Below are 25,777 nucleotides of genomic sequence, written 5' to 3' on the forward strand. Positions count from 1 at the left end.
ACTCTTATTTATTAATGACTGGCAGAAGGACGCAGGGTTCTGGGTTCTGAGTGGGAAACCGGGTCCAGCCCCAGGGGACCTGGGAGGGGTCACAGGTCGGTGGCCGGGCCCCAGTCATAGCCGTCCTCATCGGAGGACTCCACATCTCGAGCTCGTGTAAACTTCTTCTTCAGGGCTTCCTGCCCGTACGTCCTGGGGATCAGGAAATAGAGGGGAGGCTGTGAGCCCACGTGGGGAGGCTGGAACTGCCCTTACCTGAGGCCGGCTCTCTGCCAGACACACTGGGTGTGCACAGAGACAAGTGGGGCTGCACATGGCGGGGGTGGGTGTGCGTGGGTGTCAGGCCTCCTTAACGAACTCCTACACATCCTTCAAAGCCCCAGCTCGTGTCCTGTCCTCCCCCAACTTTCCCAGTCCTCCCAGGAAGCAGGCTCCTACTTCCTTGGCCTTGACTGCGTGGGGTGGGATCAGCCTCTCCGCCTTCATCCCGCCCACAGGGCTAGGAGCACGTGAAGGCATAGCTGGGTTCAAGGTCCCTTGACCCCTGGAGCCTGAGTCCCAGGAAGAGGGCTGAGGGACTCCAGTGTGGAGTGCGGGGGCTCTTACCGCATGCTGTCCTGTCGCCCCTGGCTGTGGTGGGGGTGCCTGTCCGCCTGGGGGGAGGGGAGAAAGGAGGTCAGCACCCCCCACCCCCGTCCCAGCTCCCCACCTGGGCCCAGGCTCCGCTGCCCACAGACTCCCTCCTCGCCCCACTCAGGTCTGCAGCTCCTCCAACTCTTAGTGAGAAGAGACACTGGGCTGGGGGTGGGTAAGTAAGTCCGGGTATGCAAAGGCTGCCACGGACAGCTGAGCAGGTCGGGTACTGCACAACTCAGGGAACATCTCATAGATTCGTCCATTTTCACATCTCCCCAGAGAGGGCCTGGAGGAAGGGGCGCCTTTGTCGAACTTCTAGAAAGGCACTGCGGGGGCTGAGGCAGCCTCACAAAGAATAAATAGCGTATAAATCCTCGTCACTGGTCAACACCCAGGTCGTGCGGGCTGGGACTTGGGTAAGTGCGTTGGGTTTAAACAACCGCTTGGAGCCTCAAGATCTATCTAGCGCGTTGTACCCAGGTTAGGACGCACTGAGGTTAAAGCAGTGGTTTTAAGTCGTTCAGGGACTCACGGTCCCCACACCCTGGGTCGGGGTGGGAGACACGGGTCTGAGCAGAGACGCCCCTGTTCGCCGCCTCCCTGGAGGGGACCCCCTGGCCCCGGGTGTCTCGGCCTCACCCCAGGACCCCTGCACGCCCACCCGGCCCGCTCACCTGGGCTCCTCGGGCACCCGAGGCTCTCCCGTGATCCCGCGGGCCCCGGGGCTCCTCCTCCAGCACGGGCTCCGAGGACCGGGCCAGAGCGGGCGCCGGCGGCCCCTCGTCCACGTCCGTGTAGCCCTCGCCGTCCGTGTAGCCCTCGCCGTCCGTGTAGCCCTCGCCGTCCGTGTAGCCCTCGCCGTCCGTCTCGTAGTCGCTGTTGACCCGGCTGTCGCAGCTCAGGTCCGCCGAGCTGTCGGCCAGGCCGCGGCGGGGGAGCTCCAGGTTGTCCTCGGACGAGTTGTCCAGCTGGGGGCGAAGGGGGCGCTGAGCCAAGACGCCCACCCCCAAGCCCCAGGCCCAGGACACCAGCCTTCGGCCTCGGTCCCAGCCGGGTCAAGACCCGAACCTCGGGCCAGATCTGGGCCGCGGACACCCCCCCCCCACGCCCGTACCTGGTCCTCCGCCGTCCAGATGGGCCGGGTCTGCTGCTCGCGGACCACGGCCTTGAGCTCCTGGTACCAGGTGTCGCTCGTGCCGCGCAGGGGGATGGTGGCTGCGCGGAGGGGGCGGCGTCAGGGAGGCCCCGCCCCGGCCTGGCCCCGCCCCCGGCCTGGCCCCGCCCCTCCCAGCCCCGGCCCCGCCCACCGACCCGTGAACAGGTGCTCGCTGTGCTTCCGAAGCTTCTGGGCTTGCGCGTAGAGGCGGCGCGCGCTGCGGCGGGAGGCGGGCGCCAGCCACTGGCGCAGGGCCTTGAGGGCCGCCCGGCTCTCGGGGGCGCAGAAGACCACGATGGGGTAGTACTGCACGTAGTTGAGGCGCTCGACCGCCGACGGCGTCACGTCCAAGAGCGCGTGCTTGTTCTGGGCGGAGGGGAGGGGCGGACCGCAGGACCCGGGCCAGGAGGCAGGCGAGGCAGGCGAGGCAGGAGGCGATCAGACACGGAGGTGAGGGGCCAGGTGGACCCCAGGCTCGCGCCGCAGGCAGCCCGCGGGGGGCGGGGGCGGGGCCCGTGACGGCCCAGCCCCCCCCCCCGTGTCCCTCGCAGGCCCCCACATCACCACGCGGGGTGGGGCGAGAGGGGTCGGAGGCCTGGGCCTTGGTTTCCCCGCCCTCGAAACGCCCTCCCTCCCCCCCGGGGGCCTGCTTACCTTCTCCGCGATCACGCGCACCGTGTCCAGCTTGATGATCTTGGAGGGGCTGTCGGTCCTCAACACGCTGTCTGTGCGGGAGATGAGCCGGCAGCTTCGGAAGGGCGCCCCCAGCCGCCCCAGCTCCCCGCTCCCTGCCCCTCCTGATGCGCAGCCCGCCGGGGTCCCATCGCCCTGACGGCCATCCTAAGGCTGCTGCGCTCGGCCTCCGGGCCCACCGTGGCCTTCCCGGCCACTGACCCAGCAGGCAGATGGGACTCGGCCTCAGGGACCTAAGGTCACGGGCTCCCGGTCGCTGAGCCAACAGGGGGGCAGGGGAGGAGCCTGATCTGGAGTCTGTGTGCGGAGGTGACCCCTGCTCTGTGGAGGCCTTTGCTCAGACCGTGTGGATGGAAGCGGCTCTCCTGCCCCCCATCTGCCCTCCAGGACTTGAGGTGGAGCGCGGCTTCCCCCAGGAAGCCCTCCAGTACAGCCAGGCAGCAGGAGGCACGCCTGCCCTGGGGGGACCGGGAAGGAAGGGGCGGTAACAGCCTTATGTGTTTTTTTTAATTATTAATAAAATATGTACAACATAAAATTAAGCATCGTAACCGTCTCTAAGTGCACAGCTCAGGGCACCACGAAGCACACTCACCCCGCTGCGCACACCCTCCCCCACCACCATCTCCAGAACCTTCCGTCTCCCCACACGGAGGCCCCGTCCCCAAGAAGCACTGACCCCCGCCCCCGCCCCACCCCTGGCTCCCACCACCTCCTCTGTCTCTGTGGACGGGCCTCCTCTGGGGACCTCCTGGGAGTGGGGTCCTGCGGGAGGAGTCCTTCTGGGTCTGGGTCCCCTCCCTGAGCCCGGTGTCCTCGGGGTCCGTCCACGTGGGGGCAGGTGTCGGGCCCCTTCCTTCCTGGGGCTGGGTCGTATCCCGGGTGTGGACGGGCCGCACCATGTGTCCCCGCTCCCCTGTCGATGGGTTGTGACCGCAGTGTGCCCGCGGTGGACAGCGCTGCCAGGAGCTCGGGGGCGCGGGTCCCAGGCTGCGGCCTGGCCTTCACGTCTCCTGGGTATAGACCCAGACGCGGACTTGCTGGGTCAGATGCTGACTATTTAAGTTTCCAGGGAGCTGCAAACGGTCTTTCCCGGCACCGCCCCCTCCAGCCCCAGTCACCTTGGGGCCGCACCTGCTCCACACCCACCCGGGCACCTGCTCCGCCGTCTGTTTTGCTTTACATGATGGCCCCTCTCGGGTGTGACCTGGCCTCACACGTCGCCCTCTGAACCACGCCCCGGGACCTCCTCCTCCCACCGGGCTGTGGTCCCACAGACCCGGCCTCCCAGGTCGCCCTCCCGAAGGCTGCCGAGCCCCAAAGGGCCAGAGGGCCTCGCCTCCTGAGCCTCACAGCTCACGCGGGCTCCCCCCAGCGCCTGGGGACGCAGGCCACGCGCACCCGCGCACCCGCCCTGGTCCCTCACCCGTCCTCCTGAGCACAACGGCCCCCAAGGGAGAGACAAGGAAGCAGGGTCTCAGAGAGGGCAAGGCGCCAGCCCGGGGGTCACCCCACCCTGCAGAGCGGGAACGGATTTAGGGCACTGATCCCCTGGGCCCGCGGCGTTGCCTGCAGCTCACACGCGCCCTCCTAACGGCCTCACTCGAAGGCCCGGCCAGGGGGACCCTCCGGCTGCAGAAGCCGCCCCACCCTGCGCTGGGGGCTCCCGACCAAGAGCTCCCGGCTGCTCTATTTAAGCGCATCCGCTCCGCACAAACTTGTCTCCGCTGCGAGGCAGCCCCAGACTATCCGAAACCCAAGGGCGTGGCTGTACCCCAATTAAACCATTTGTAGATGCCGACATCTGAATTTCCTGTCGCTGTCACGTGTCACAAAATAATCTAACTTCTCTTCGGCCACTTAAAATGTGTAAATGCAGGGCTCCTGGGTGGCTCAGCGGGTTACGTGTCCGACTTGTGATTTTGGCTCCGGTCATGATCTCGGGGTTGTGAGATCAGCGGGGAGTCTGCCGGAGGCTCCCTCTCTCCCTCCCCCGCAGCTCTCATGCTCACGTGCACACTCTCTCTCTCCATATATGTATAAATAAATATTTTTAAAATGTGCAAATTCCATTCTTAGCAGGCGGTATAAAAGTTGAGGACCCAGGTTTGGCCCAGGAGCTTTAATTTGCTGACCCTCCACTCTAGCTCATCGCGAATTTTGGACCTCTCCCGGGGAACTTCTCTGTCTTGCTCAGTGCCCGTGTCTGTGGCTCAATAAATATCTCTTCAACAAACGAACGGGGGGGGGGGGAGCACACTGGCTACCTGGTGAACTGTGTTAAGAAGGATTCTGAGGCTCAATCCAGACTGATTCAGGACATCTGGCCTAGGCATTGGAAGGGTGCTGTGACTCCCATTTCCCATGGGCTGTTCTAGCCCCTTCCACAAACAGCAGCCGGCTCACCAACCTGCCTCGGCGCCCCCGTGGCGGAGAAACGGTTGTCAAAGGATCCCCCAACCCCCTCCCTGCCAACAAGGCCACGCTAGGACCTGTCTTCTTACCTGCGATTTCGAACTGGTCAGGCATCTCGGCAGTCAGCTTCTGCATAGCGATGTCCGCCACGGGCCCCAGGATCACCACGGGGCGCTTGAAGCTGGCTGAGGGGCACAGAAACCGCAACAGTCGAGGTCCCATTTGCAGCAAAGACACCAGATCCGGCTTGCCCACGGCTGCCAAAGACTACATCTCCCAGCATCCACTGCAGGCAACGGCCACGTGACTCTGTCCTGGCCAATGGGGCGCGAGCACAGCGGCCTTGCTTCACCTCCTGGCCCCTTGCACCCCCCCCCAGGTAGGTGTAGGCGCGCCACCCTGCACCCCAGTTGCACAGAAAAATAGAGACAGGGGGAGGCCGCCCTGGGCTGCATCTCGTCTGTGTCTGCAGCTGTCCCGGGGGTGAGGTGGGCGGCCGGCTGGAGCAGCTGAGCCTAGCTGACTCAGTGGTCTGCAAACTACAGCAGCGGGGGGAGGGGGGGCGACATCCAGCCCCCTGCCTGCTTTATAAATAAAGTTTTATTGGCACACAGTCCCAGGCACCCTTTCCATGCTGCCTCCCTGCTGGGCTATTCCCTGCCCCCACTCTTGTTCAGCGCTCCTGGACTACAGGCCTCTCTCTCAAGAGCTCCATACCTTGATTTCTAAACATTCTTTGGTGAAAATTAAGTTTTTGGCCTCTGAACTCTTTCTCACAAAAATAAAACATAAATCTTTCTCCTCTCCCGGACCTTGGAGCATCAACTCAGCCCATTCCCATCGGCAGGTTGTTGTTTTTTTTTTTTTTTTTAAAGGCCTCTGCATCTGCTGTAATTCTTTCTCCCCCCAAGGCCGTGGGCCAGGGTTCGCTTTCCTTCCTGCAATCCTGACGGGGCTGTCTCCCCACCAGAGGAAGGGTCTATGAGCTATGTGCTGCTTCTGTCTGTATTTCTAAAGATTGGATTAACTTTTTTAGTTAAGATTTGTGACTTTTTAAAATTAAGGCTTTGAGGGCAGCCCAGATGGCTCAGCGGTTTAGCGCCACTGCCTTCGGCCCAGGGCATGATCCTGGAGACCCGGGTCAAGTCCCATGTCGGGCTCCCTGCATGGAGCCTGCTTCTCCCTCTGCCTGTGTCTCTGCCTCTGTGTGTGTGTGTCTCTCATGAACAAATAAATAAAATAAAAATCTTTAAAAAATCTTTGTAAAATAATTATGTATGTTTTGAAACATACATGACACGAAATTAGTATTTTACTGTATGTACAGTAAAAGATGTACAGGTCAGTGGCATTTAGTACATTCACAGAGCTGTGCAGCCACCACCACTAAGTCTCAGAATATTCTCATCACCGTAAGGAAATTTGTCCCCATCAGCCGTCACCAACCCACCCCCGTCCCGGCCCCCACGAGCCCCCTCCTCATCCCGTGCAGGAACCCGTCCTGGGCATGTCACACATGTGGACTCACACCCCGTGGGGCCTCCTGTGTCTGGTTCCCTCCTTGAGGATCATGGGCCCAGGGCCCATCCCTGGGGCAGCACATGTGGGCGCCTGGCTCCTGTCAGTGGCCAGGGGACATGCCCGCGCGTGGGGGACATGCTGTATTATATCCCTTCATCTACTGATGAGCATTTGGACTGTTTCCACATTTTGGCTGCTGTGAGCATGTGTGTGCATGGTGGGGTCTAACGCTTGTTCACTGCACGCCTGTATTTTAAACGGCGTCTGCTTGGCGCCAGCAGCACCCACTGCGAGTACCGCCCTCCCAGGTGGTACTGTGCTGTCTGCAACAAGCGCTGGCCACGTGTGGCCGTGGAGCACTTGCAACGCGGCTCCTCTGAACCAAAGCGTGCTGCTCTGAGTGCAAAACACACGTGGGAATTCGAAGACAATACACACGCACAAAAGAAAGATGTGAAATACCTCACTAATACCATAACTGGATTATCTATTAAAATAATGGTTTAGCTATAAATTATTTAACGTATCTTTAACCATTTCTTTTTCGAGATTACCTATGTGGCTTGCATGTGTCAACTGGAAATAGGAATGAATTTTTTAAGGAAAGAAGCCCTTCCCTGTTTCCTCCGGCACCCTAAAAAATGGGTTATTTCTGGTGAGCAGAGAGAGGTAAGGATGGCGGCTTCCGAAGGCTGGACGTGGATGGATCGTGGGTCCAGAAGCTCCGACAATCTTATGATGCCCCCGTGGCACCCCCCACCCTCCCGGCCCGGGGACCCACCTTCTCGCAGCACCACGCGTTCATACGGTGGGTAGTGGCCCTGCCTGGTCAGAGCCGACAGGTCCTCGCGGCTCCGCTGGGTGGACTTCTTGGCGCCACGCCGCAGGCCCCGCAGCCGCCAGAACTCGGCCCTCGTGCTGGAGCCCACGGAGGCACCCGGCCCGGCCCCCACGGCGCGCTGGGCGGCCTCCAGACTGGCCAGCTGCTCGGCCCTGGGGAGAAGGCAGGGGACCCGTGACTGTGCTGCGGGGCCGAGCCGACGCCGGCGGGGAAGCCGAGGCCCCGGGTGGGCGGGGGGCACACCTGCTCTGGTTGGGGATGATGCCGCGCTCCTGCTCCCGGAGGTCGCGGCCCATGCGCACGGCCAGCCAGTGGGTCCCGCGGGTGCCGCTCGGCCCGGGGCCGGGGCACAGCGTGTCCAGCACGTGGAAGACGTCCCCGCGGGTGAAGCCCAGGCCCGACGGCGGGCTGGCCTCCAGCTCGAAGTGTGTGCGGATGTAGAAGGAGTCGCCCACGCGGGACTGCACCATTTTCCGGAAGACTGTGGAGTGGGGGGCTTGGTTAGCACCTGGGGGTCACCACCCAGGCCCAGGCCTCCCGGCCACACGCACTCACTGTCCTGTTTCCGCTGTGTCACCAGCTCCACTTCCTCGCCCGGCGGTAGCGCCACCAAGAACTGCACAGCCTCCTCCCGGGTCAGGTTCCTGAAGGGCACGTCATTCACCTGCCGGGAAGGGTGAGACGGCCGCGGCCGCCGGGGGACCCCTGGTTGGTCACCCCAGCTCAGCCTCTGCAGAGCCCCCTCCCGGGAGGAGGACAGCGGGACACTGGAGTGAGGGCATGGGGACAGGGATGAGACTGTAAAACAACTGTAAGAGGGGACAGGTGTGGAGGGAGGCAAGATGCATGGGGAAGGTACGACGTGGATGAAGCCGGGATAGGCACCGTGTGGTGGCACACAGAGGGACTGGAGAGGGGCACGGGGGTCGTGGGGGAGTAGCCGAGGCCGTGACACAGACACGTGTCAAGACACGGTGAGCGTGGCCGTGACACCAATGACCAGATCATGATGTTGATGACATGGCCGTGAATGGGACAAGGGCGTGACCTGGATGACACGGTCGGGGTCACTGATAACCAGGATGTGACAAGGACAAGGTCATGACCTGGACAAGTCGTGCCCCGATCAGTAAGGTTGTGGTCCAGCCACCAGGGTCATGACGCAGGCAGAGAGAAGTTAAAGTGTTCAAATGTCTGCACGGGGTGTCGCCTGTCCGCGGGGGCGGGCACAGAGGGGGACATGCGGGCGGGGGCTGCACACCCGGCGCCAGCCCTGCGTCACCTGCAGAATCTGATCTCCCTCCTGGATGCCCTGCCCGTCGGCCGGGCTGCCCTCCTGCACCCCCGACACGAAGATGCCCACGTCATTGCCGCCGGCCAGCCGCAGCCCGATGGTCGTGCCCTTGGGGAAGCGGACCACCCTGGAGTCGGGGCTGTACCTGGGGGGGAGGTAGGGGCGGGGTCAAGCCCGAGTGGGTGCAGGGGGTGTGCTGGGCATCCTTGGGGGAGCCCTGCACCCGTTCCGGGCCCCAGCCCCGCATGGTGGTCCCACCAACACACTGGTGCCAGGAGGCAGGACAGCATGGCAGGGAGGCGGCCCCAGGATGTGCGGGTCTGGGCGGGTGGGCTTTCTCTCCGGGGGACATACCCACGGTCCTCTGCGCTCTGGCTGCTGGGCACCCTGTAGATGTCATAGCTGCTGTGCCTCGGGGTGTCTGGAAGGGAACAGCAGCCTGTGTCTGGGCACACGGGCTGTTCCTGCCGCCGCACCCCTGCCTTGTGGCATCCCTGCCCCTCAGCGCCGTCACCCCGGCCCTCCGCCCTTCCCAGGGAGCTGCCACTGACCCCTGAGACCCGTGCCAGCCCTTCCCGCCCTGCCTGGCACAACCTCACTGGCTGGGATCAGAAAAAACCAGGGGGATGCTCAGAGTCACCACCCTCGCACCGTCTGCTCACCGGGTTCCGAGATGGTTCTGGAATCCAGCGAGTCTTCCCGCCGAAGTGGGGGGCTCTCCCTGGAGGGAGACAGTACTCGGGTGAAGTGGGGGTGCGCGCTGAGAGGCGACTGAAGGATTCTAGTGCATGTGCACCCGGGTCCAAGGCCTGCGTCTGCTGCTCCCTAGCCGTGAGGCCGTGGGGCCCATGCTCCCTCCGAGTGAGCACCGGGGACAGCGGAGTCAGGGCCACCGGAAGCCCTGGCTCCGAGGGACGGAGCTGGTGACAGGCGGTCACATGTATTATCTCAGTATTAGGGATCCCTGGGTGGCGCAGCGGTTTAGCGCCTGCCTTTGGCCCAGGGCGCGATCCTGGAGACCCGGGATCTAGTCCCATGTTGGGCTCCCGGTGCATGGAGCCTGCTTCTCCCTCTGCCTGTGTCTCTGCCTCTCTCTCTCTCTCTCTTTTCTCTCTCTCTCTCTGTGTGTGTGACTATCATAAATAAATAAAAATTTTTAAAAAAATTTTATCTCAGTATTAGTGAGAAGTGGTAGCAGGTCCTCTGGCCTGAGTGTGTCCCCGTCCCCCCAACCCCAGTGGGATGGTTGTGGTTGTGGAGCTGCAGTGTCTGGGAGGTGACAGGTCGGGTGAGGTCATGAGGATGAGGCCCCTGGGAAGGGGGCGAGGGCACAGCGGGAAGCCGTGGGCGGCGGGGTGAGGGCCCCCAGCAGGGGCAGCACACGGGCCACGGCCGTGACCTTGCAGCCGTGACCTTGCAGCTTCCGGAGACCTGAGGAGCAGCGGCTGCAGGCCCACCACCCCCCTCCGCCCGGCATTTGTCATCACGGCCTGAGCTGGCCGACTTAGACGGGACAGAAGGTCACCTGCAAAGCCCATCCGCGCTTAGCACGCAGGACCTACTTTCCAGACTTTCCCAACGCTTTCCGATAAACACGCGTGGAGGAAACCATCAGCCCCCATGTCAGCACAGCACTGGGTGATTTGAGGTGGGGAAGAGGTTTGAAAATACGACCCCCCCCAGCAGGTCCACATCAGAGAAACGGGCCCCGCAGATCCTCCTCCTGTGCGCAAGCGGGATGCCCAGTAAGGTCATGTGAGAGTCACCCCCCAAAACCCTCGGAGAAATGCCGCCCTGTGTCGCTCCAGAGGTCCCAGGGCACCCAGCGGCACAAGAGGGGTGGTCCATCCGGCGAGGACCTGTGTTCTCCTGCCAACGCCCCGCGAGTGAGCTGGGGAGTGGATCACCCACTCCCAGATCCTCCAGCCCTCGACGGTCCCCCGCCAAGCCGCCCTGGCTCCAGGGTCTCAGACGCGGCCTGAGACGGTTGTCCAGGGTTCCGAGCTGCCGGGCTGTAGGGTAACCTGTCCCACAGACCGACCCCCTGCCTCACAGGTGTGGGAGGCTAGAAAGGTTCCCGCTGTCGAATCCCCACGTGTTGGGCACTTAGGTTACTTTAGACATTGAGTTGTGTCCCCTCAAAATTCATCAGCTCAGCTCTCAAGCCCCAGCATCTCCGAACGTGGCGGTACTTGGAAACAGGGTCGCTGTGGGTGTAATCAGGGGACAGGAGGTCCGACGAGTAGGAGTGGGGAGGGCCCTGATCCCATGGGGGATTATAAAATGTGGACATTGGGGCAGAGAGACAGACATGCACGGGGGAGAGGATGATGTGCAGACAGAGAGGAGGTGGGCACGACGGGCTCAGGACTGCAGGGGAGGCTCCCGGAAGCTCCCAGAAGCTCGGAGAGCCCCATCCCCACCCAGGCCTCCAGGGGAATGTGGCCCTGTCCTCACCCTCATCTGGGACCCTGGAGCCCACACCCTTCTCCATCCTAAGCCACCAGGTTTGTGGCACTTTGTTACAGCCGCCACAGGACACCAGTGCAAGGTCACTGCCACCTGTCCCCACCTGCGAACATCACCACAGTGAACAGGCAGCCTCCAATCCCCCACACACATCCATGGCCACTTTGCCCCCAAGAGAAAAGCCCTAAAAAGGAGCCCTTTGTGTTTTGACGTCTCCAGGGATGTGTTGTAAAATTCAGTTCCTTCTGCTTTCAGGCGATTGATACCAGGTCCCCTCCGTGCCCTGCCCCATACCAAGCATGCAGAGCCCCGTCCTGGGGGCTGGGAGGACTACGGGTGGGAGGGGGAAGCCTCTTCCAGGCAGGCCACCAGCTGGAAAAGACGTGCCCACGATCCCCTCCTGCTCCAGCGCTCTGGCCGTCGGGGGTACGTACCTGGGGGAGTCGGTTCCACCGGAGTCCAGACTCCGCTGCGCATGCGGGGGTGGCGGTGGGACATGGGACGGCAGCGCCTGAGACAGCTCTGAGCCCAGGGCCGAGATGTCTGCGGGGGAGAGCACGTCCCCTCAGGCCTCCGGTCCATACCTGCCAGGCCGGACCCATTTCACAGGGAGGAACATCAAGGCTCCTCGAAGCAAAGGAGCCCGGATGGAGTCAGGCTCAGCCACAGCCTCCAGCCCGGCTTACTGTGCGGCCTTGGGCACGTTTCTATGCCTCTCTGGGCCTCTCGGCCTCCCCTGGCCTCTCTCCATTCAACCTGCCCGGGGGCCCCTCACCGTCCAGGAAGGAGCTGTCGCTGTCACTGTCACTGACGGCCGGCGGGATGTTCACCAGGAACTGCCCTCGGTCCCTGAGCACCAGCAGCGTCAGCTTCCCCTCGGACTTCTCAATCAGGCGCCGGGTGTCGCTCAGGGACAGATTCTCGCTGGACACACCATTGATCTAGAAGGGGCCGGGAAGGAAGACAGGAGGTGAGTCCACGCCAGATGGGGTGGTGGGGGGTGGATACTAGAAACAGCTTGCAGGGTGGGGTGGGGGGACTAGAAACACACAATCCCCAGGAATTCATAAAAACAGACGTTCTCAAGAGGAAATAATAGAATTGGCTTCCTCCTGCTCGGAGGAGACACGCCCAGAAGTGACTCCCACAAGACCCAGAATCCGCCAGTTTTCTGAGGGGCGGGGTAGGTAGGTGCTGGGGGAAAATTAGAAGCAGGTTGATTCCCTCCAAGGGGAGTTTCCCAGGAAACACCAGGAACAAACATTAGAAACAAGTCTAACTAGGGGGCGGGGGTAGACAGCCAATCTGTGGGAGGTCCTGGAATCAGACACTTAGACGTGGCTTAGAAACTTCGTTTGGGGGGCACCCGGGTGGCTCGGTGGTCGAGCTTCTGCCTTCAGCCCAGGGTGTGACCCCGGGGCCTGGGATCGAGTCCCGCATCGGGTTCCCCACAGGGAGCCTGCTTCTCCCTCTGCCTGTGTCTCTGCCTCTCTCTGTGTCTCCCATGAATAAATAAAATCTTTAAAAAGAGTAAAATTTAAAAAATAAAAAATTAGGAATGGCTAGAAACAGATTTTCAGGAGAGGAGTCTGGAAAGAAACCCACAGCACGGCAGAGCCACTCCTCTAAGCCTGGCCTCTGGACTATGGGCCCTGACCCCCTTGGGCCGGCGCCCCCCGTGTGATTCGGCGGCGGGGGGGGTGCTACTAGAACCTCACATCTGGCCGCATTTGGGCAGAGGCCTGGGGCAGGGGGTCCCTGGGAAACAGGCAACAGCACGGAAGGCAGCAGGTTGCAGCCAGCCCTGCCCGCCGGGTGGCAGGGTCACACCTCCAGCCTCCCAGTCTCCCTGTCCCGCCCCCGACGGGAAGCCTGGGGACACCTGTAGGATGAGGTCTCCTTCCTGCAAACCGCGATTCCTGGCGGCCAGGCCCGAGTCGGTGATGTGCTTGATGAAGATCTGACTGCCCAGGGTGACCCCGAACTCTGTGGGGACGAGCAGGGAAACTGAGGCAGGGCCTGGGGTCTGGGCTGCAGGCTCCTCTCAAGCTCAGACTTCTCACCTGCCCTCGGCCTTCCCACCCTCCGGGGCCGCCACTGGCGGGGTTGGGGGAGGCCTGGGACGGAACAGAGAGCCCCAGCCCCTGTGCCTGGCTCCCAGCGCCCTGCTGGTCACCGCAGGGGCTCCAGCGTGACCCCACGGAGACCCTTAATGACATCGCCTCCTGTTTTCAGGACGTGACTCTTGTTATTGAATTGCAAGGTGGGGACAGGGGCCCCGGTGCCACTTGTCACATGACATTTAGAATTCAAAGGTCACAGTGCTGCCACTGAATCGAGGTGGGGTCAGAGGTCACATCCCCGTTGTTTGTGTCACGCGTGACTCTATCGGTGTCCCAGGGCCTCAGTTTCCTGGGGTTGCTCACCATTGCCACGGATTCAGCGGCTTTAAAGCAATGCTACTTTCTAATCTCAGTTCTGGGGTCAGAAGTCCTAAAACCCAGGGGCGGGCAGGGCTGGTCACCACCCCCCGGGGGTCCCAGGGAGGCCCGGCTCCGGCCTTGTCCCATCCAGAGGCACCCCCTCCCTGGCCCGCGGCCCCTCCTCCATCCTCACCACCAGCAGCGTGGGGTCTGCCCGTCTCTGGGGGTCCCCCTATCTGCCTCCCTCTCCAGAGGCCCCCCAGGAACCCAGGGTCACCCCCACCTCAGGGGCCTTGACTTGCCCTCTGCAAGGTCCCCTCATCATGGGAGGCAACGTCCTGGGTCCCAAGGACCAGGATGGGGACGTCCCTGGGGGCTTTATCCTGCCACGCCCACGCACGCCACGCGGGACAGGGTGTCAGGTGGTGACCAGGGGCCCCTCGGCGGGTGCTCTGACCCCACGGCCAGCCCCACGCCCCGGCCGCCCCGGCTCACCTTCGCTCTCCGTCCTCCGCACCAACACGGACTTCACGGGCCTCATGTGCACGTCCTGGCGCGGCAGCCGCTTGAAGCCGGACACCAGCGCCAGCCCGTTGGCCTCCGAGTTCCCGCCCGGGCTCCTGCGCCCACGGCTGCCAGCCTGGCTCCGGTGGCCCGTCCTCGCCCGGCGGGAGCGCTCGTCCCAGGAGCGGCCAGAGCCACTGGACGTGTCGCCGTCATAGCCCTGGCCGCAGTCGGCCTCCTCCTCTGAGCCCTGGCGTCTCTGGCCGGAGGCGCCAGCCTTGGTGGCAGGCAGCTGGATTTTCCGGGGACGCCTCACCGTCTGTCAGGGGAGTGAGGGGAGGGTCAGCTCAGGGCTCCACCCCGTCCCCTGGGTGCTCCTGGGGGACCCCAGCCCCTCTCTGGGCCTCAACATCCAAGCTGTGAAATGGGGACAAGTCACACTCGTTCTGCCCGTGGCCTGCAGGATAGGGGGGCTCAGCGGGGCGCAGCGGTGCCACTGTGCCAGGGGCTCCCCTCCCACCTGACCCCACTCACAATGTTGGCCAACTTCGTGCAGGTCTTGAGTATCTGGATGGCGAACGTGGAGGTGACACTCTCCATGGAGACCCCATTCACCATGACGACGTGGTCGCCTGTCCTGAGGGAGGAGGCTGGGTCTCAGGGAGGAGGCCCCTGTCCCTGGTGCCCCCGGCACCTGCCCCAGTGCCCCACTTTGGGGCCATCACTCCCAGGTCCACAAAGGCCTGGTTCTAATTCACTGTCCCGTGTCTCACAAAGACATCAATTCTTCTGGGCCTCGGTTTCCTCATCTGTAAAACGGGGGCCGGTCCTGGATGCTACTATAATAATAAAACGCAACCACAGAACGGAGGCTGTGGTTATAACAGGTCTCTCATCACCCCCATTTCTTCTGTCAATGCCCTCTTCCCGCTGTTCCCCTCGTTCCCTGTCTGTGTTTCAAAATCTCTCTCTCTGGGCAGCCCTGGTGGCGCAGCAGTTTAGCGCCGCCTGCAGCCCAGGGTGTGATCCTGGAGACTCAGGATCGAGTCCCGCATCGGGCTTCCTGCATGGAGCCTGCTTCTCCCTCTGCCTGGGTCTCTGCCTCTCTCTCACTCTCTCTGACTGAATAAATAAATAAATCTTTAAAAAAAAACAAAATCTCTCTCTCTGAAGCACAGCCGTGTCACCCAGCAGCCGCTCAGGTCCCAGAACCATTTCCCCCAATGTAACTCCCAGAAGCCCTACTGCCCCCCGGGGCTCAGAACCAGCCAAGACAGGGTTCCAGGACTTCTCATTCCAGGAATGCCGTGGGGCCACTATGACCCCGAGACCGACCAGGAAGGACCGGGAAGTGCCCCAGGGACAGTGAGGGCCATGCGGCCAGCTCCAAGCCCTGTGTCGATGGTGCTGGAAGGCACCTGGCACTTTCCTGACTCCCAGCACTGGCGCACACGGGGTCCCTCCTGTGGCCGGCACCCCCCCACCACCTTGATACTCACTGCAGTCTGCCATCCGCGGGTCCCCCTGGCACCACATCGGACACAACCACGGACCCGCTGGCCCGGTCCCGGCCACCAGAGATCGCAATGCCAAAGCCTCGCCGGGGGTCCTAAGAGAGGATGAGGTAGATGATGAGCTTTTACTTCCCGTGGGCACATAGCTTCTCCCCTCCCGCTGAGCAGCCCGGGATCCAGGTGACATTCTCGTTGGCACCCATTTGGGGGGAGGGAGGCCTCACCCTGCAGAGCGTGGCCGTGTGCTGTTCCCAAATGGTCAGCTCCTCCATGTCCAGCACCTGCGGGAGGAAACGGAGGGCGGGCGTGAGGCCATGGCAGGTCCCCTGGGGCACTCAGGGACCTCCCGTGCCCCAGGTGGGGGCCTGGCTCTGGCGCCCCCATGGTCCCAAGCCCACAGGCAGATTGCCACCTCTCTGGAGACCTCAGCTTTTTCATCTGCAAAGTGGGTTTAAGTCAAGGGGGGGGATCTCAGCCGGGAACCATTCTGCCCCCCACCCCCAGGTACACTTGGCGACGTATGGAGGCATCTGTGGTCATCACAACCCGGAGTGCTGCTGGCACCCGGGGGGGGGGGCGGGATGCTGCTCAAGCCCCCACAAAGAACACTCCAGGCCCAAATGTCCAAATGCCAAAGCTGAGACCCTGGTTTAAGTGAACCACACAGGTACGAGCAGAGAAAAGACAAATGGCTGGGGGGAGGGGTTTCAAGCCCGGGGGTGGGGGTGAGGGGCCCCGTGCCTGGGGGCTCAAGCCAGGCCTGCTGGGCAGAGGGAGCACACTCAGCTCCAGCCACCCTGGGGGTCCTCAGGGTCCCTCCAACACCTGGGGCCTTTGCATGTGCTGTTCCTTCTGCCAGAAACCCTCTTCCCCCAGATTCCCACCAGGCTCCTCCCCTCACCCCTGCTCTTCGTGGCTCACTTGTTATCTGCATGGCCTCCCCACCTGCCGGTTTAGAACAGGGAGGCCCGCCTACTGCACAACAGACCACCCCAACCCCCTGCCCCAACACGGTGCCCTAATGCACACAACTTCTGACCCCTTGACGTCCTCTGGATTTTTTGGGGGGTCTGTCCATCTCCCCTCTCTAGAAAATCAGATCAGGGGGCACCTGGGGTGGCTCAGCGGCTGAGCGTCTGCCTTGGGCTCAGGGCATGATCCTGGGGTACTGGGATGGAGTCCTGAATCGGGCTCCCTGCAGGGAGCCTGCTCCACCCTCTGCCTGTGTCTCTCATGAATAAATAAATAAAATCTTAAAAAAAAAAAGAAAAAAGAAAAAAGAAAAAAGGAAGGAAGAAAAATCAGATCCAGAGGGACAGAGATTTTTGTTCGTCTCGTTCGCAGTGGAGCCCTTTCCATGTACTATCTCATTTAAACCACTCATTGAATCATTGAAGGAGATTTTCTTATATCCTGCCCCCCCCCCCCCCCCCCCCCGCACAGACCCAGAGAGGCAAAGTCACCTGCCAAGAAAACAGAGCTGACGGAGGTCGCGGCTGGGGAATGTGGAAATACCAGATTATTTTCAGGCCCGTGCTCCTGCTCTAGACTCTAGACGGGAAGGCCGCACTGCAGGACACCTGCCAGAGGGAAGGCGGAGGAGGAGCTCACCCCCACACACACACTGGGGGGCCCTATTTCCCGGGGGAGGGGGCAGGGGGAGGCCCTCCCCAGCCTGGCACAGCAGGTGGGTGATGCCCTCCGCAGAGGAACCCCCACTGGCGGCTCCAGGGCCTTTTCTTAACGGTTCCCAGGAGAGCAGCATTCCTGGCTCCCAGGGAGGGGAGGGGGGTGGAGGGGAGAGGAACAAAGCCAAGGGCGGGGCCTCGCGGGCACCGGGCTGCGGTTACCAGGGAGCCCAGGGCAGCCCTCACCACCCAGAGTCAAACCCCTCTGCTGGCTGCCCTGCGCCTCTTCCAACCTCAGTTTCCCTGCCTGTAAAATGGGTAACCCGGGTCCCTGCTGCCCGGTCCTTCAAGGCGGGGGCGCCGGGGCCAGGCAGGGAGCCCCATGCGTGAAAGGCAGAGAGCCTCTCTTCCAGGTCCCTAGAGAGCAGGATGCCGAACTTCCTCCTGTGCACGGAGGAGAAAACCCTGCTCCGTGCTGGCTGCCAACCGGAGCTTTACACGCACCCACTCGTTCAACCCGGAGGGGCCTTAGGCCGCGGCACCAATATTGTTCCTACACCAAGGGAGAGCAAAGGAAGGCCCAGAGAGGTCCAGAAGTTGCGAGAGGTCACACAGCAGACGGTGGACACGGGTGGCCCGTCCCCCACCCCTGCTCCTCATCCACGGCATCCTGCTGCTTATTTCATTTTTTTTCTTTGGAAGCTTATTTTGCAAAACAATCTTTTTCACTTGGTTTGATTTTACACTTTGTATCATGAAATGCCCTCCGGAATTTTGATTTCCTGGCCTTATTTTAAGAAACAGCCCCAGGGGGTCACTTGGGTGGCTCAGCAGTTGAGCGTCTGCCTTTGGCTCAGGGTGTGATCCCGGGGTCCTGGGATCGAGTCTGCATCAGGTTCCTTGCATGGAGCCTGCTTCTCCCTCTGCCTCTCTCTGTGTCTCTCATGAATAAATAGAAAAGTTAAAAAATAAAGAAAAAGAAAGAAAGAAAGAAAGAAAGAAAGAAAGAAAGAAAGAAAGAAAGAAAGAAAGAAAGAAGAGCCCCAGGGTACCAGGGCCCCTAGGGGGACAGGTGCAGGTGGCCAAGGCTCATCCCACCTCTCATAGGTGCCTCCACTGCTCTGAGGCCTTGATGAAAACCGGGGTGGGGGGGGGTGGGGGGAGGCTAACCCCGCAGCCCCTGTCAGCCTAGTTCACCTCCACATCTTTCCCTGACTGACCCGTCCCTAACACACCCTCCCAGGGTTTGTGCACAGCCAGCCCTTGCCACTCGGGGTCTCAGCTCAAAAGCTGCCGCCTCAGGAGCCCTCCTTGGCTACCCAAGCCTCCCTGGCTCCCTAGCACTCTTCTTTGTTTCATTACGCTTTATTCACGGCCTCTGAACCGTCTTAAATGTACCCTGTGTAATCACCGGTTGGCAAGTTTCTGGGCTTTCCTCTCGGGCTGTGAAGGCTGGGTGAGGCCGGCTATTTATTTGCACACTCTGGTGACGCCCACTGGCACCTCCTGGGCCTGGCGATCAGCCTCTGCCCCACGCCTTAGCAGGTGCTGTACTCTCTGGCAAACTCCTATTCATCCTTCACAGCCCCAGTGCCACTGTCTCTTCCTCCAGAAAATGGGTCTTCAGTGGTCCCAGACACACATCTCACATCCCTAATTACTAGAGTTCGGGATGTCCCTGTCCACTGTCTCCCATACACCCCTCTAGTCTGGGGCCTGCTGGTGGGCAGAGCTGGCGGCCCTGGGACCCCAGTGTAGTCCCCACAGGACCAGCAGGGAGACTGAGTTTGAGGAACAGGTACGTGGTGACATAAAAGGTATATTTGGTCACGAAATCAGCCAGGTGTGTCCGGAATTCCTAGACCCCACAGCAGGTAACCCATCCAGGTGAGCTGAGGGGGCGGGGCCTGTGGCTTCCTCCCCGCCCGAAGGCTGGGGCGGGGGCTCCCACCCACTGACAAACAGTGGGGAGAGGAGGAGTCGCCCAGAGGGGCAGGTCGGGTGGTACCCAGGCACACAACCCCTCGCCCTGGGCTCCGGGACTGGAGTCCTCTCTCCCCCTCCCCCCACCTCCAGAACAAAGGCCGGGGAGGCGGGCAGGGGGGCCACAGATAGGCGAGTCGCGGAGGGGATTCTGGAAGCTGTTTCCCCGGCAGCCAGGAAGAAAGCTGGCGGCAACCAGAAGGGCCCGGCCTCAGGGCTCAGGCCGGGTGGTCTGGGCTGAGCCACACTTCCCTATGGCCTCAGTTTACCCCCATCCCCCCCAACCCCCGGCGCGATCTCCCACCCAATACCGCGATTGTGGAAGAGTCAGTTCAAGCTCCATCCCTGGACAGTGTGGTACCCCAAATAGAGACACGGAGACCCCCTCCCTCCAGCATGTTTGCTTCTGTGGAAAAGGGGCTCTCGACCCCTATGTCTGCCACCCCTGTACACAGCAGGCGCCCATACATGCTGCTTCCCTCTCCAGCAGCCTCGTGGCTTTCCTGAAGCCACTCCAGCCCACAAGAGAAGTCACTGCAGCCTTCCCACTGTTGCTCAAGCTCAGCGAGCCGGACGTAAACATCTTTATTGGGCACCCCATGCGCGCCGGGCGCTTAAAACACATTTTCCTCCTGGGATCCTCCCTGCACCTTCTTTAAAGCGAAGATCATCACTTTTATAGGAGAAGTACCCGGAAGCCTTGATTCACTGGCCCAGAGTCATACAGAAAAGTCAGAATTGGAACCCAGATCCACCAGGTAACGGAGGCGGACCTTGGGGGCAGAGAAAGACCCCAGAGACAGCTTTCAGGGACCTCGCCGCGCGCCTGCACCTGCGTCCGGGCCTCAGTTTCCCCATCCGTCATCCGGGGTGGTCTGGGGTCCCGGGTCCGGGTCGCAGGCCCCACTCCTGCTAGATCCCCTCCCCCGCCCGCCCTCTGCGGCTACTCGCCTGGAATCTCACCGCCATGGTCCACCCCGGGGCTCTGCGGCGCCCGTGCCCCTCGGGGGGGCCTGGACGGGCAGTCGGGCCCCACCTGGGGCGAGGCAGGAGGCCGCGGAGGCTCGCGCCGGCCCCGGCGGCGGCCCTCGCCCTCCTCCCGCCAGCCCGGCCGCGGCCGCTGCACCTGCCCCTCTTCCTCCGCCCGCCCCGCCCGCCCCGCCCCCGGGCAGCGCGGGGCCGCCTCCCCCCGAAGCGCGGGATCCAGGCTCCGGGCCGCCGATCCAGGCCGGGTTTCCCAGCCCGCCGCGCCGCTCGCCCGCCGTCGGGGCTGGAGGCCGGCGGGACCCGGCTGCCGGGAAGACCCGGAGGAGCGCGAGCGGCGGACCGGACGGGCCCGCGGCTCGGCGCCCCGGGGCCCCGCGCGCGTCTCCGGGTGGGGACGCCTGTGACAGCGGGGGCAAGCGCAGGGCCGGTGACCTGGGGACACAGGCCTGGGCCGTAGCGGGGCACCCCAGCCGCGGGAGGTTCACTCCCATCACACAGACGGGGAGACTGAGGCCCAGGGAGGTCAGCCGCACCGACCTCCTGAAGGTGCTGGGCCCCTGGCACCCGGAGAGCCCCGTCCTCACACCCCGCAGGGCGCCGGGCCCCCAGCTGAGGAGGGCGGGCCTGGCCTGGCCCAGAACATTCTTCAGGCTCCTGGGAGCAAAGGTCAGGCTTCCTCCTGGGCCTTAGAAGGTAAGATCTGGGAAGGCTCAGAGCAGAGCACAGCAGGACCCCTCCTTGGGGGGAAGGGAGGGAGGGAGGGACCCCCCCCCGGGGGAGGGGGGCTGGAGCTGCCCCTGGCTACACCCCGTGCTCCTCACCCCTTTACGTGTAAATATAAATATGCACACACACCCTGAGGCCCAGCTCTTCGGTGCCCCACCTCGCGCCAAGGTCGGAAGGGCAAATCTGGGCAGAGGCCCCTTCCCAGCTTCATGCAGGCAACTCCGGGAGAAAGGAGCCCCACGGAGCCCCACGCTGCGGCACAGAAAGGCAGAGAAACAAGGAGACGGGGTGTGTGTGTGTGCATGTGTGTGTGTGTGCGGTGTGTGTCAGGAAATGCTTCCTAGAAGAGGGAACACGGCAGCGGGGTTTTGAAGGTTGGGTAAGAGTTTGCCAAGGGAACAACGTGGACCGTATAATCGCTGTAATACACAGGATGTAATAAACATTTTCCAGGCCCCCAGAGTTGACTTCTTACCCCTCCTCACTGCAGTACCTCCCCCCCCCAAAAAAAAAACACTAGTCCTAGAGCCCAGGCAGCTGGAATGGGCCCCTCACGCATCTCCAAAGGTCCCCAAGACAGTCAGTCTCTGCAGAAACCCCTCTGAGGACCTGCGTGAAACCTCGGGGCTGGGGGGGAAGCTCCGGGTCTCGCAGTCACCCCCCACCCCCCGCTGTCAGGCCACCAGCAGGCGGTACACAGAACAACTTGAGGTAGAACAAGGTCAAACTTTTTTTTCTTTTTAAGTCGCAGTGTATTTGTTTTAATGAGTCATAGGAAAACATAAATAAGCTCCCCACTGACACACGAGCGAACGTGGGTGTTTGCGGCTGTGAGCACCCGGAGAGGCCTGTAGGTGAGGAGCATCCTAAACTCCCGCTCCACTACAGACCTCAGCACCATCATGGGGGAACAAATGGGTTGAATTTGTAGGTAATGAGCCCCCTGGTGCACGTCTACTGAGCGTTTGCTTCGCCCCGGGTACACGGGATGTCCACGTGTCCACGCGTTGGCAGCCTGGCTGAGTGGCAAGAGCCGCCAGCAAGAGCTGGATTTGCCCCTCACCCCCATACCCACCCCGTATGGCTCTGTTTGACCCTGTGTCCCTAGTTCCATACAGTGTTTCTGGCTCGCTATAGGGGAATTTGCCCCTGGGGGACACTTGGAGATGCCTGGCATCAAGTAGGTGGAGCCCAGGGGTGCTGCTCATCCCCGGCGCCCAGCACTGTTCCCCACAACGAATGACCTGACTGAGAATGTTAATGGCACTAATGTAGTAGAGGAACCCCACTCTGGACCAGCCTCGGAAGGGGGCAACCACCCAAGACGCATGGTCTTCCTCCAACCACCCAACGTCCTGCCCCCACCTATTCAGGCTCAAGAATTCTCAGTGGCTCCCTAGTACCCATCAGATGACCCTGTGCTCTAAGGCAGAGTTTGTGGGTTTTTTGTTTTTTTAATTGGGACGCCTGGGTGGCTCAGCGGGTGAGCATCTGCCTTTGGCTCAGGGCATGATCCCAGGGTCCCTGCAGGGAGCCTGCTTCTCCCTCTGCCTGTGTTTCTGCCTCTCTCTGTGTGTCTCTAATGAATAAAAAAAATCTTTAAAGAAATTAAAAAATAAAAATAAAGTGAGCTCCACACCCAACGTGGGGCCTGAACCCACCACCCCGAGATCGAGAGTCCCGGGTTCCACCAACTGAGCCGGCCAGGTGGCCCACCAAATGCAGGGTTTTGAAAAAGGGTGCATTAAAATTTTTTAAATAAAAAAAAAAAAAAGGAAAAAGAAAAAGGGTGCGGCCAGTGCTGCCCCACAGGCTGGAGGAACTGGCCTTAAGCCTGCTATTGCAGCCGCCACCCCCCACCCCCAGCTGGATTACTGTAAGGAAATAAAATTCTGCTTTTCATCAATCGATTCCATTCATTGTTTTTATTCAGTCATTAACGCAACAAAAATGTGTCAGGTCCCTGCTATGCACCAAGCACAGAGGGGGGAGCCATAGGGACCGACTTCCCATCTGAAATTTCCATGCCATATTCAACCAGGCGGGGAGAGTGGGGGAAGGCGGGTCCCAGAAGGACCCCTGGGATGACCTTGCTCCACTGATCTTGGTGCTTATGAGGAAACTGAGACCCCAAGAACATGGGAGGCGGGGCTGAGGCCACCTCCCCCCCTCCAGAGTGCTGGCCACAGAAGAGGTGAAAGCCTGGGGGTCGGGAGTCACCTACTGGCTTGGGGCCTTCCCGGTGAAGGCTGCTTTGTGGGGCTGCAGGAGGCTGAGGCTGTATCTGTGGCCTGACGGTGTCATTCGAACCCAAGAAGGCCCTGGAGCAGCTGTGCAGCCTGGGGGGCTCTGGCTCAGTCATCTGCACTTACTGAACACCCACTGTGTGCCCAGGACTGACGAGACAGACCTGAGAGAGGCACACAGTAGTCAAATCGTCACGTAGCACAAGTAAAAGGGACCACCTAGACCTCTGAGTGCATCAGCGGGGGACGTACGGGGGCTGGGGGCTCAGGAAGGGCTTCCCCAAGGAATGGCCCTTGAAACAAGAACTGAGTTCAGGGGCACCCGGGTGCCTTTGGCTCAGGCCATGATCCCGGAGTCTCAGGATCGAGTCCCACCTTGGGCTCCCTGCAGGGAGCCTGCTTCTCCCTCTGCCTGTGTCTCTGCCTCTCTCTCTCTCTCTCTGTGTCTCTCATGAATAAATAAATAAAATCTTAAAAAAAAAAAAAAACAACTGAATCCAGTAGGAGTGACCTAGGTGAGAGGGGTCTAAGCAGACGAACAATTAGACCTAAAGGAGATGAGGGAGGAGCCCTGGGGAGATCTAGGTGTTCCAGGCAGCTGCACGGCCTGTGCAAAGGCCCCGGGGCAGGACAGCGCTGGCGTGTTGGAGGAACAGCCAGAAGGCCTGTGTGGCTGGAGCAGAGTGGGTGAGGGGGAGAGAGGAGGAGGAGGGGACGGCGAGAAGAGGAACAAGGAAGGTCCTGTACTTGGGGGCCCTGGGGAGGACTTGGGCTTTTACTGCTGGGAGGTGGGAGCCCTGGAGGGCAGTAGGCAGAGGGGCCCTTGGTTTGGGTGCTCGCACGCGCCCCCTGGCGGCCACTGTGGGAGGACGGCCCGTGGGGGTGACCCCGAAGGCCCAACCTGTAGGCCCTGCAAGATGTAGCTTGGAAACAAACAAACGTTTTACTTTGAATCATTTAAAAATTGACAGAAAAGGGGACGCCGAGGTGGCTCAGCGGTGGAGCGTCTGCCTTTGGCTCAGGGCGTGACCTCAGGGTCCCGGGATCGAGTTCGGCCTCGGGCTCCCCATAGGGAGCCTGCTTCTCCCTCTGCCTGTGTCTCTACCTGTCTCTCTGTGTCTCTCATGAATAAATAGATAAAATCTTTTTTTTTTTTTAGAAAAAATCTTTAAAAAAAAAAAAACTTGACTGCAAAGTTGCAGCTATAATTCAGAGAGTCCCCACATGACCCTCACCTGGTCTCCCCCAGCACTAACGTCCTCCACGACGGCGGTTTGTTGTCAGAGCTAATACATCAACATCCCACCACGGTCACCATGAACCGAACGGCAGAGTGCTGGTGCACACACACGTGCGCACACACATCAAGAACACCGCGACGAATGTACAGATAAACAATAAGCCAGACACTAACCACGGGGCAATAATCAACAGTCTCCGTTGAGCAAAATTCGTTTGCGTTTCTATGGACCAGAGTCAAGTTTGCCGCGCTACCAGTCAGCTCTAAGTCACAAGAGCTGTGAAATAATTTTTTTAAAAAACTAAAAATTAAAAAAAAAGTTTCCAGGGGCTGTACAATAAATAGTCCAGAGGCGACAGGAAGCCCCGGAGGTTTCGGAGGGCGCACCAGAGCCTGACATTGATCGATACCCCGTCACCGCACAAATGCTAAGGACCTGCTGATGTTTGTGAGCTAAGGTCACAGCTCGCTCACTGCACGTTTATTTCCGGGGCTACTTTTGGAGGATCTGCTGTCCCTGCTGGTCTGTGAGCCCCGCGCCTCCCTGTATCACCATGAGCGCCTAGGCCACAGCTGAGATGACCAGAGAGCTCCTGGGGAGCCACCCGAGACTCTGATCAGAGTAGGAACACCCATGCCATGTACCCCGGAAGGACAGACTCAGGGTGTGGCAGGTCCAGCCACAGAGCAGGTAAGGACTGGCGACCTAGTGGGGGCTTCCCTGAGGACTGGTTGAGGGGAGCTGGTCTGGGGTACAGGCGTAGAGGCCAGGCTGGTAACAGGCACCACCAGGGATCTCGACAGATGGACAGGCCTTGGCACAGATGGCATGTGGGGACCCCCCCAGCCTTGGGAATGCCGTGAGATCACCTCCATTTGTCCCCACTGGAGCCTTGACCCCCTCCTATGGCACAGGGCTCTCCCCACGGTGCCCCGGGTCCCCCCATGTTGCCAAGCCCTGGGACATTCCTCTGCCCTCCTGTGCCAGCCCTCCAGGGCTCCCACTCTCCTAGGGGTAAAGGCCCGAGTCCTACTGACACATGCAGCCTCCTAGGCCCTGCACGACTTGCCCCCAGTCCCCCCCCCCTTCCTTCTCCTCCTCTCCCACTCTGCTCCGGTCACACGGGCCTCCTCGCTGTTCCTCCAACATGCCGGGCCCAATCCTGCCCCAGGACCTTTGCACGGGCTGAGCCATGTACCTGGAATGCTTGTGCCCCAAATCCTCACTTCCTTTCTGTCTCCTCAAATGTCCCCCGCTCAGCAGGACCGCCCTGATCTTTCTACTGCGGTTTGTAAAATACCCCTCTGCCTGCTTCACTCCCGTTCCTGTTGTTTCACATCTTGCCCTCCATGGGACTGACCAGTCTTTAACCCCGAATACGATTCACTTCCTTATAATACGTCTTGTTTCTCATATGTCTTCACCCACCTGAATACAAGCCTGCCAGACCAGGGATCTTTGTCGGTCTGGTTTCCTGCCCAGAATCCCCAAGGCCCCGGA

At 61.2% G+C, this 25,777-nt stretch overlaps 1 protein-coding gene and 1 long non-coding RNA gene across 4 annotated transcripts in view; one reads left to right on the forward strand and one right to left on the reverse strand.

Annotated features, from left to right (window-relative positions):
* TJP3 (tight junction protein 3) overlaps window positions 1–25,777 on the reverse strand; it is a 27,466-nt gene continuing 1,689 nt past the window's right edge. The window contains exons 1-21 of one of the 3 annotated variants that reach the window (XM_055344674.1): window positions 20,029–20,183; window positions 15,691–15,747; window positions 15,452–15,561; window positions 14,487–14,589; window positions 13,944–14,271; window positions 12,908–13,011; window positions 11,801–11,966; window positions 11,460–11,568; window positions 9,219–9,277; window positions 8,911–8,977; window positions 8,545–8,701; window positions 7,818–7,926; window positions 7,506–7,743; window positions 7,203–7,414; window positions 4,990–5,085; window positions 2,447–2,517; window positions 1,948–2,158; window positions 1,751–1,851; window positions 1,311–1,604; window positions 607–653; window positions 1–192 (exon numbers count right to left, since the gene is read on the reverse strand). In XM_055344674.1, coding sequence (XP_055200649.1) covers window positions 90–192; window positions 607–653; window positions 1,311–1,604; window positions 1,751–1,851; window positions 1,948–2,158; window positions 2,447–2,517; window positions 4,990–5,085; window positions 7,203–7,414; window positions 7,506–7,743; window positions 7,818–7,926; window positions 8,545–8,701; window positions 8,911–8,977; window positions 9,219–9,277; window positions 11,460–11,568; window positions 11,801–11,966; window positions 12,908–13,011; window positions 13,944–14,271; window positions 14,487–14,589; window positions 15,452–15,561; window positions 15,691–15,747; window positions 20,029–20,046 — 2,760 coding nt within the window. In that variant the 5' untranslated portion in view covers window positions 20,047–20,183 and the 3' untranslated portion in view covers window positions 1–89. Of the gene's footprint in view, window positions 193–606; window positions 654–1,310; window positions 1,605–1,750; window positions 1,852–1,947; window positions 2,159–2,446; window positions 2,518–4,989; window positions 5,086–7,202; window positions 7,415–7,505; window positions 7,744–7,817; window positions 7,927–8,544; window positions 8,702–8,910; window positions 8,978–9,218; window positions 9,278–11,459; window positions 11,569–11,800; window positions 11,967–12,907; window positions 13,012–13,943; window positions 14,272–14,486; window positions 14,590–15,451; window positions 15,562–15,690; window positions 15,748–16,929; window positions 16,996–20,028; window positions 20,184–25,777 lie in introns of those variants that run through there. The other 2 variants (XM_055344676.1, XM_055344675.1) reach the window with 2 other exon arrangements.
* LOC129522426 (uncharacterized) overlaps window positions 24,210–25,777 on the forward strand; it is a 4,088-nt gene continuing 2,520 nt past the window's right edge. The window contains exon 1 of the long non-coding RNA XR_008666903.1: window positions 24,210–24,967. This is a non-coding gene — a long non-coding RNA (uncharacterized LOC129522426). The remainder of the gene's footprint in view (window positions 24,968–25,777) is intronic.

This window comes from Nyctereutes procyonoides, unplaced genomic scaffold (genome assembly GCF_905146905.1).
Source record: "Nyctereutes procyonoides isolate TBG_1078 unplaced genomic scaffold, NYPRO_anot_genome, whole genome shotgun sequence".
NCBI classification, from domain to species: domain Eukaryota; kingdom Metazoa; phylum Chordata; class Mammalia; order Carnivora; family Canidae; genus Nyctereutes; species Nyctereutes procyonoides.